The sequence below is a fragment of the Myotis nattereri genome, assembly GCF_964212035.1.
Source record: "Myotis nattereri genome assembly, chromosome: 3".
NCBI classification, from domain to species: Eukaryota; Metazoa; Chordata; class Mammalia; order Chiroptera; family Vespertilionidae; genus Myotis; species Myotis nattereri.
In genome coordinates this window covers 170,859,352-170,869,620 of record NC_138077.1, presented here as the reverse complement: position 1 = coordinate 170,869,620, position 10,269 = coordinate 170,859,352, and the positions used below count along the sequence as shown (strand labels likewise).

Genomic DNA, 10,269 nt, shown 5'->3' with positions numbered 1-10,269 from the left:
GAGAACCACTGATCTAGAATGACACTCATTGATAAATTTTTTTTATTCCCTTTGGGTAGTTAATACTACTTTATTAGTTAAATAACTTAATGCATCTAAAATGCTTAGAACTATACTTAGCACATAATAGTAACAATATCATCGGTATTACTATTATTACTATTACAACTCAACAGATTTTTTAAAGAGGGATTTCAAGTAACAGCCGCCATGGTCACGTGGGAGGAGTACTTATTCGGACCTGCTCCTCAAGGGTGTGCAGTCCCTCAGCACGGAGGTGGCTTAGCTCCTGTTAAACACTCACCATGCGCTGCCACTAATAAGCGTTCTCTGTGGATTAGCTTCTTGATCGCATGGTTCCTCCCGAAGGCCCTCAAGCAGGCGCGGAAAGAGCAGCTGAGCTTGAACCTTCCCTGAACCATTCACTAGGAAATTATTCCTCTGCCCCAGTTCTGATTTTTTCAATAGTAAAAATACTTGTGGAGTACTGGTTTTATTCCCGAAGCATGAGCTTTCAGTCCTCCCAGGAATGTAGCTGTAAGGCGGGCCGTGTCCCAGCGCAGCATGCGGAAGGCCGCCCCAGGGCCCTGACCAGCAGGGGAGCCTTGGCCCTGAGGCTAATGCAGGAGCTGCTGGCTGGGGGCCCGCACCTCCTGTTTCTTCCTCACAGTGCGGGCGTTCCCTTTGTGTTTTCCAGATCACAAGTGCTATAACAGCACGGGCGTGGACTACCGGGGGACCGTCAGTGTCACCAAGTCGGGGCGCCAGTGCCAGCCGTGGAACTCGCAGTACCCCCACACCCACACCTTCACCGCCCTCCGCTTCCCAGAGCTGAACGGGGGCCATTCCTACTGCCGCAACCCGGGGAACCAGAAGGAAGCTCCCTGGTGCTTCACCTTGGATGAAAACTTTAAGTCCGACCTGTGTGACATCCCAGCATGTGGTAAATAGGCCGTCGCCTTTATTGCGGTCCAGCCAGCTTTAGCGGAGCCCCGTCTCATCCCCTTTCCTTAGGAGCGGCCTGTGAGCGGCAAGGGAGATTCGTGGCGTTTGTGTGATCTCAACCTATGTTTCCAGGATAGATACACCTGTTGTTTCTCCATAAAATGCCTCTTAGGTATCAGACAGGGAGTGACCTTTTACTCCTGCAGCCACTGTGTTAGTGGGTGTAACAGGCACCGTCTCTTCCCAGGCACAGAGGAAGCAGCTTAGCACAGCCATTCACGTGCAAAGACATTTCCCACATCCAAGTGTACCTTGTAGCACAACAGGTGTATTGGGAGCAGAAGGGAGCTGCTTTCCCTGTGCCCTTGAGAACACCTCCAAGGTCAGAGCAATCTAACAGAGCTATTGCTCAGTTATGTAGGGCAATGGGTGGATATACTGCAGAAGTCTAGGAAGAAAATGGGATTCCTGAATCAGTTTGTTCCTTTTCCTAGCAGTTGCTTGGAAGGTGGGAGAAAGAGAATGAAGATGTTGTTGGAGCCTGGGGTTTGGTGCTCCTTTGGGACTGATTCATCTTCCTGACTCTGGTTCTCATGGAGAATGTCGGTGGGGTTTCCCAGGCCTCAGGGGGCGGGGGACGGGGTGGGGGTGGGGGTGGGGGGGAGGAGGGGGCGGGCAGTCAGGATGTCACTGCCGGGGAGGAACAGCCGTAAAGCGCAGATGATGATGACCTACACGGAGGGTTGATTGTGAACATAAATGAGTTGTTAACTGAAAAACCCTACGATGTCCGGAAGATAGCAAATGTTTAATCAATATTATCTACATAAAGGAATCTAGGATAAGTCGTAGACAGTCTGTGTACATAGGGATGCTTGCTCTCAGATTGCCAAGTATTGTTCGAGAGCCTACTGTGGGGCAGGGGGGTTGAAAGAGGAGTAGAATGTGACTCACATCACAATCACAATGCGATGTGTATGATGCAATGGAAGTTAGCACAAACGTTACGGAACCAAGAAGAGGAAGCTAAAACGCACTAAAGAGGTCCAGAAGAGAAAGCAATACAAATATTAACAAGAACCCTTAGTGATGAAAATTTGGGACACTATTATTCTACAGTTTTGTTCTTATGTGTTACTTGTTGCCATACTGTCCCCTGCAAAATGGCTTTATGGATGGCTAAACATGCCAAGTTTAAAAAAGAGGTGACCAGACTCCTTTTGTCTTGCTGGGTTTTAAAATGCCTTCACATGCAGCATGAAGAACAAATTATAAAATTAACTCTTCCAGAGCCACCATTGGAAACTTCAAAGCAAATTGCCCTGTATTTTTAAAATGCTTTCCACTTAATAATGTATGGCTTACCCTGCATGCTATATTCAACATAAATAGGAAGGGCATAACAATAAAATATAGGCTGATAATGATTTACTTAGTTACCCCATCCCTTCTCCTAAGCCAGGCACGGTATGAAGATCTGCAAGCGGGACAAGGGTAAAGGCAGCACTTGCTGAGCACCCCTATGTGCCAGGCATGGTGCTTGGGGCTTTCATAGGCTTTATTTCTCCTCACCCTCACACTGTGATGGATATTATCAACCCTTGCTGATGAAGAAACTGAAGCTCAGAGAGCCTCAAAATCACACAGCTAGTTAATGGCAGGTCTGTCTGACTCCACGCTCCTCTTCCTGCCACTGGACTGTGCTGCCTCAGTATGCTGATGTTTGTCCTTAAGAAGATAAAATGAATTATTTTAAGGAAGAAACACATTGTTCACTCCACTCGGGGTGAATGCAGTTGTCCTTTAGGTGACGTCGGACCCTTAATTTCCAACTAATATCCATCAGAAATATGGAGGGGATTTGCTCATAAACTGGAAGATTTGTTGATAATGTGCTTCAAGCTTTATTACCATAAGTTTAAGTCAAGACTCTAAAGTATACTGAAGAAGTATTGGTTTTCATTTCAACGGTCTTCCTGAAGCAGTCAGACCAAACACATGCCCTGAGGGATGAAAGAAATCCTTGAACAGCCTTTCAGAATGTGGACAGAAAGAGAAAGATCACCTGCATCTACAAAACGCCTACCGTATGCATACAGGATGCTCCTTGCTTTATATATTCATCTCCATTTAAACCTCAGAACCATACTGGGCGGTGGGGTTATTACCATATTCCACTGGGGTTCTGAAGGGCTAAAGGAGTTGTCTAAATCACATAACTGATGGGGTTGAACATTGAACCATCATCTGTCCACATAAGCTCTAACCAAACTCAAAGCCAAAACTCTTTTCCAAGACACTCTACTATCTCCCATTTAAAGATTTTTCAGGAATAAAGAAAAGACAATATGCTCAACCTCTAGATTCCAGTATATTGATTCCCATAATATGATATGACATAAGAAAAATGGTCCCTTGCTGATAAAGAAATGTATCACAGCATGACTCAGTGTATTATTAAAGTATTAATCAGTGCAGTGATATTGGAGACCTTCAGAATATTTCTTTCTGAATATCAATCTGCAGAGGACACAGTTAAAATCCAGAGGACTGGTTAATTCTAGTCATCTGAGAGATAAATTTAGATGAAAGTTAAATCTGGAGATGACAAGGCAGTTTTCACCACTTACAAAAATAATTTTTTTTTAAAAAAAGAACATTTTTATTTCACTTTGAAAGAAAACAGTTCCTCTTGAATTCTTCAGGCCAAGCCACAGATACATCCTTTAAAGGCACAGGGAGGCATGGCCCCCAGGATGAGAATTAAAGAGGAGAGCAGGTCAGCGCCGGCTGTTCCAAGGCAAGGCTTGTTGTAATTGTCCCTCAGTCACCAACCTCTGACAAAATAATCATAAGACAGTCCTACTGTATAACACTTCTTTAGAGCATTTGAATTATTTTTCTTATTTCGTCGTTACAAAAATCATGAAAGATAAAGTAGGGATTTCCTGCTCTTTTTACTATACAGGAAAACCGAAGTCCAGGGAAGTGGTAGGACTTACCTATGATCACAAATTAACTCATGGAAATGAGGCCTCCTATCTCTAGGGCCGTGGTCGGCAAACCGCGGCTCGCGAGCCACATGCGGCTCTTTGTGTGGCTCTTCCACAAAATACCACGTGCAGGCGCGCACGTACAGTGCGATTGAAACTTCGTGGCCCATGCGCAGAAGTTGGTATTTTGTGGAAGAGCCACACTCAAGAGGCCAAAGAGCCGCATGTGGCTCGCGAGCCGCGGTTTGCCGAGCCGCAGTTTGCCAACCACTGCCTAGGGCCACGCACTGCTCTTTCTTCTGTACCAGTGATTCTCAACCAGGGGAAGTTTGCTTTCCAGGGGACATTTGGCAGTGTCTGGAGAGATTCTGATTGTCGTAACGGGGTAGGGTTGCCATCTATGGGACAGAGTCCAAGGATGCTGCTCAACATCCCAGGATGCACAGAACAACCCCAGAATTTTCCAGCCCCAATGTCAACAATGCCAGGGTTGAGGAACCCTGAGGCTGGATAGGAATTATACAATTTACATGGTAGAATATAGTATTTTATATTTATTGCATAAATTATATAATTTAGAGTATAGAATAACAATGATATCAAACATCAGTTACCACTTACTAAGAGCTTACAATGAGCCAAAGACGATGCTAAGAGTTTTTTATGCATGATCTTACGTATAGTAGTCCTGTAACCCTATGAGTTGGGTTTTATTTTACCCAAGAAAAGAACACTGAGACTTAGAGAAGTTAAGTGACTTGTCCAAGGCCACAAGGTTAATAAGAAGTGGATCCAGGACTCAAGCCTATAGCCAGTATTGAGAACAGCTTTTCATCTTACCATGAGTTATAAGCATGGGGGGCAGATTTGAAATGATTCCTTTTCCACTTCCCTCCCGAATGGGATGGAGTCTCATGAGATGTTCCTGTATTCGTTAGTTAAGTCAAAGTTAAGGAGATTTCAAAATCTCCATGGGGTTTCTCATTTTCCCACTGATAACTTTTGTTTTTGTTTCAACTCAGTAAGGCTAAAAGAGGTATAGGCCTAATTAAATGCAGAATGTGAGCATTGTGGTACTTTCTAGAATAAGAGCACTAGAGAATAGTCAGCCACAGAATGTTTTACCCATGAACTTTCACTCTAAGACGGAACATAAAATTAAGCACAACCAAATATGGCTGCTGTGGATTCTGGGAATTGGCTTGGCTAGGACTGTGTGCATGTGCCCAGGCAGTGCTTGGAGAAAGTGAAAGAACAGAAGATAGTTTGGGCAAGACCTGACCTCTCAGCCTTCCAGTCTTTTCTTTCCTGCCCCAGGCATCTAACAATCGAATAGTTAATTATGTATTCAGTCAGTCACTCATTGAAACCAGTGTGTGTTGAGCTCCTACTGTGTGTCCGACTTTGTGAACATGCTAGATCAGACCATACGCTCATGTAGCTTACAATCTAGTGGAAGCAGCAGATGAAAGAAATATGAATCACATTAAGCACTGTCGTATGGTTCCCAGCATTTACGTGTGCTGCTGTCATGTACTTTGCCTTTTAATGATGGCTGCTGGTTGTTAGAAGTTCTTTCTACCAGCATCTGGCCTATGAATTCGTTAGTGCTCAATAAAACATGTTGAATTAATTGATCCTCCTACTGACCACAGAATAAAGGAGTCATCTCCATTTTACTGATGGAGAAGCTGAGGCAATGTTGCTTCTACTAAAGCCAAGATTCAGTCCAGGTCCACAGGACTCCAGGTCTAGTCCTCTGTCCACCATGCCACAAGTACTGAAATCTCGATTATGTAGAGGAATAAACATTCCTTCCTCAGCTCCCTCTTTTCTTTGATCATGATGCATTTTCTAGGCCTTTGAGACATTATCCATTGATACTCTGTGCAGCTCTTCAGGCACAGGAATGGAACTCCCTCCACAAAGACATCTACTCTGAAAGACCCCAGGTGCTCCACATAAGTCTCAGCCACCGCCTCACCCCCAACCCCCAGCAGCTTCACCCCGGCCTCGCGTGCTTGCCCTGTTCCCGTTAAGTCCCAGCTCTCCTCCCTTCCCGGCAGCCCAGGTCCCCAGTCCTCAGAGTTGGCCATCTTCCCTGAGATCCTGCCTGCAAACCTTCATTCACTACTCTTTCACCTCTAGTCACTGTGGCCACCTTCCAAGCCAAATACCGTGGGTTGGGTGGAAAGTAAGTCGAAAAAGAAACATTTGCCTATGTTCCTTCCAACTGGCACCTAGGCACGCCTCCCAGGTTCACAGCTTCACTGTCGCCCTTATCATTGCTTTTCTACGCAGCTCTGGGGATGAAGCTGTGGAAAATGTCTATTTCCCCAAGAGCTCCTTTTGCAGGAACCTGGCAATTTTATTTTGGCTGCATTCTACCACGTGACTTATGTTCCTTCTCTCTCTCCCACTAATTGAAATTCCTTGTTTTGTTCTCAAACTGTGTGGGGAGACAGAGCCTCTATTGGATTGGAGTTCTGATTTTCAACCTTGGTCCTTTATTTTACTCTAGATCCAGTCCTGAGACCGTGTTTCCCAGCCAGCGTGCCTGATTCACCTCTAAGTAAAGCTTTCTTCCTCCACCAAACAACCAGAATTTCCAAGCAGCAGTATGGTGTTTACTCCTAAACCAGCTCCACTGAAGTGTGCCCATTGATAAGAAAAGTAGTGAGCCATTTGGCTCCGTCTGGAGTTTTCATACCTGGCCTGTTGCTCTTGTGTTTCCTTTTAAGTCCTTGCCTTGCAGCCATTTGCCAAAGGGCATGTTGCCCAGTTCTGTGCCTGAATAGCCCTGACTTGTCCCATAACCTTACAAGTACCCGCCCTGGGTTCTGCTTTGTCACAAACCATTTTCTACAGCGCGGTGGTTTACAGTCCGGGGCAAGGCAGATGTTTTCCAGATTGCGAACACTGCAGTTTTTAACTCGCTCTGTCAGCGGCCTTCTCCCATATTTCATAGAAGACCTGTTGTAAGGCAATTTGTCTTTCAGCCATTTCTTCAAACCAAAATTGAACATTACAGTGAACTGGATGGTGGGGAGGGGAAAGGAGGAAGGCATAGAGCACTGCTTTGTATAGTCTGAAGCTTTCCGGAAGAGTTATTTTTATACTGCAAAGATTTTCAAGATGTACTTTGTTCTCTGGTCTTTATACATTTTCAACAAAGTAAAGAACAATAGTTACCCAAACCTTGTAACTAAGTCATGTTCCCTAAACATTTTTAACCATAAAATAATTTTAACCATAAAATAACCATAAAAGTGTTTTTCACTGTCCCCGATATACACTGAGTCTTGACCCAGTGTGTCAGCTACTCAAGCAGCGAGGTTTTAGAAGCTCTCGGCTCTTTGGGTCAACCACCAGGGCAGTAGGAAGTGCTCCCTGTCATCTTGACCCTTTTTAACCCTTTGGGGACAGAAATCTTTTTTTATTTTTTATTTTTTTAATATCACGAGATAATCAGTTAAGCAAACTTTTATTGAAGCTTAAGATTGCAGTACAGAAATGCATTTCAACCACGCCAACTCCAGCATCAGCATGAAGAAATGATGGCACCAAAATTTTCCCTCCTCTATCATAACATACTAGGATTAATTTACAGTTTTCATTTTTCTAGGTTTTGTTTCACACAAATTTGTGCAGTTTTTCAACATTAGATAGAAATCTGTTAGGAAAAAAAATAGACCTCAAGCCAACACATGTTATGAAATCTATTAAGACACCATTCAAGGACAAAATCCACCTTGACCATTGGGTCCTCAAAACAGCACTGAAACATTAGGAACTGTGTGCTAATTACAGAATCAAACTGATACATTGATTGAAAGCTTCTTTAATGAATCTTTGAATCAAAAACATGCTTGAAATAAAAGTCAAAAGTTTCTCAACCTTTAAAAAAAAAAGTGTTCCAACCCTTTGGTTTCAAACCAAGTAGATTTTATGTTTAGAAACACTGAAAAGAAAGTGTTTTGTTTATAAATATAGAGGGAACAAAAACATCAATGCATCAAGCCAGAAAGAACTAAAAAGAAATTTAGGACAAGAATACAAACTTTAGTCAACTTTGCTGTTTTCTGGGCTGCTTAAATCTCACAGTATTTGCAAATATACTCTAAGAGCTAAAAATGCCAACTCTTGAAAGCCTGTATTTCTAGTCACTTCCCTTTGACCATTTTGGAATTTTGTATGTTGCGTTTTATGGTGACAGAATTCTGATACAACACCACAAGGATTGTTGTTATTGGCTTTGTATCAGTCCAGTTTCTGGCAGGAATCTAAAGGCACAAATGGAGAATTTTATAAAGAGACTATTTATAATGGTGGCAGAATTAGGGAAAGCCAATAACGAACGTGCAGAACCCAGGCAAGCAGGAGTGGGAGGCAATACCATCCTAAGCCTGGGAAGTCAAGGGGATCATCAGTTGCCTTACTCCATAGTTGAAGCTAAAAAGAGAGGGCTGTCCAATACATGCTGGGACCTAAGATAGAGGGCTGAAGGTAACCCTCTACAACCCAGCAAGGAGGGAGTCCTGGGAATAAACACATCGACTGTACTCTTTTCTTGCCCTGGGCAGTTCATTTTATACTGCCAGTGCCTCCTATTGGCTGACCCTAACCGGAAGCCAGAGGACAAGGGGGTCCATTAATACTGTTACACCCATTGAGGTCAACCACAGCATAGAGCTGGGCAGACAAGGACTGAAACTGGTCTGGTAGGCTGAGGGCACTCAGGAAAAATATTCATCGCTAGCTTTAAATCAGTTGCTTCATAAGAGAGTCGAAGTTTTACAGGGGCCTAAATAAGGTGCTGTCAGCTCAGTTTATAAAATCAGAGTATCTTGGGAGAAACCATAGAAAACATCCAGCCTCCGTTTGAACATTGCCAGAGACCTCCACAGACAGTAACATCTCTCCACCTCAGAGTGGTTGTGGGATAGCTCCCACTGCTCAAAACTGGCCTTTGTAAGCTAGAAACCAAACTTTGTATGTGAAATCTCCTGATTAAAAAAAATGTTACTCACTCTTTTAAGAACAACAACTATTAAGGAACAAGTCAATGTACTGGATCTAGCTTGTAACCTTTGTTGTCATTTCTTATCCAATTTGAAGACATCTGCACATCCTTCATTTGATTTTTTTTAAATCTAAGAGCATGTAGTTCCTCCAGTCTTTTCTTACCCATCCTCCTCCTTCTCTGGATGTTTCTTGCTTCTTCAAAGACCTTCTTAAAAATATAACTCTTAGAGTAGAAGACATGTGTTGGTGTATTTTTACCAGAGCAGGTAGAAGAGGACCATGATGTTCTTGATCATGACTTAGTATTGCCAGTGAAGGGTATTTTGTTGCTATAAGTGCCATATATGAGCAGTTTCATCATGATGTTGCTGGGTCCAACTGAGCCTCCAAGTCTTCACTAAAACATATTGGGGATTTTGTTGCTGTTGCTGTTGTTTTGCTTTGGTTTGGTTATATCAAAAAGTACTTAGTAGATTTGCTTAATCATGGACTTCTCTAGACAAGGTCTTTAACCTAACTGAAAATTACATTTACTTGCAAAATTTCAACTGTTTGTTTCAGGTCATTCTTTTAGCCTGTTGGTCCTCTAAAAACTTTTTTTTTTCTATAGTCAGTTAGGTATCTTTCCTAGATTCAGGCCATTTTCAAGTTTGAAACATGTCATCATCAAGTACTTGATGATGATGTTAGACAGGTTTCTTCAAGCATAGCCCACTACGATTTGATGTGATTTGCTGATTAAAACTATTAGAGTGCAGGCATGTGGTGAATTCCTAACCCATCTCATATTGTCTAGCCTTCATTTTTGTCCATAAGAACAAACACTCGATCAAATGTTTTGCTAACATTGAAATGTGGTTGGTCTACCATTCTAAAATAATACTATTACAAGTGAAAAAAGATTTAATTTTATAAAAACTATTGAATTTTTGCCCTTAAAGATTAGCTCACTTTAAAAAGTGGGAAAAGGACTTATATAGGCATTTCTTCAAAGAAAATAAACAAATGTCAATGAGAATGAGATGTTCAATACCACCAGTCATTAAAGAAATGCAAATCAAAACCACAATGAGATATCACCTCACATCCATTTGAATGGTATATATATATATATATATATATATATATATATATATATATATATTGCCAGTGTTAGTGAAGATGTAGAGAAATTAGAACTATGTTGTACTGTTGGTGGGAAGACAACATGTGGTAGCCACTATAGAAAACAATATGGGTATTCCTCAAAAAATTAAAAATAGAACTACCATTCATCCAGCAATATTGCTTCTGGGTATTTATTCAA

General features: G+C 42.4%; 1 protein-coding gene across 1 annotated transcript in view; it reads left to right on the top strand.

The window, feature by feature from the left end:
• Positions 1–10,269, top strand: part of ROR1 (receptor tyrosine kinase like orphan receptor 1) — a gene marked incomplete at both ends in the record, with an annotated part of 400,347 nt that overhangs the window by 366,104 nt on the left and 23,974 nt on the right. Inside the window, one exon of the mRNA XM_081087069.1 lies at positions 698–943. Coding sequence (XP_080943195.1) covers positions 698–943 — 246 coding nt within the window. The remainder of the gene's footprint in view (positions 1–697; positions 944–10,269) is intronic.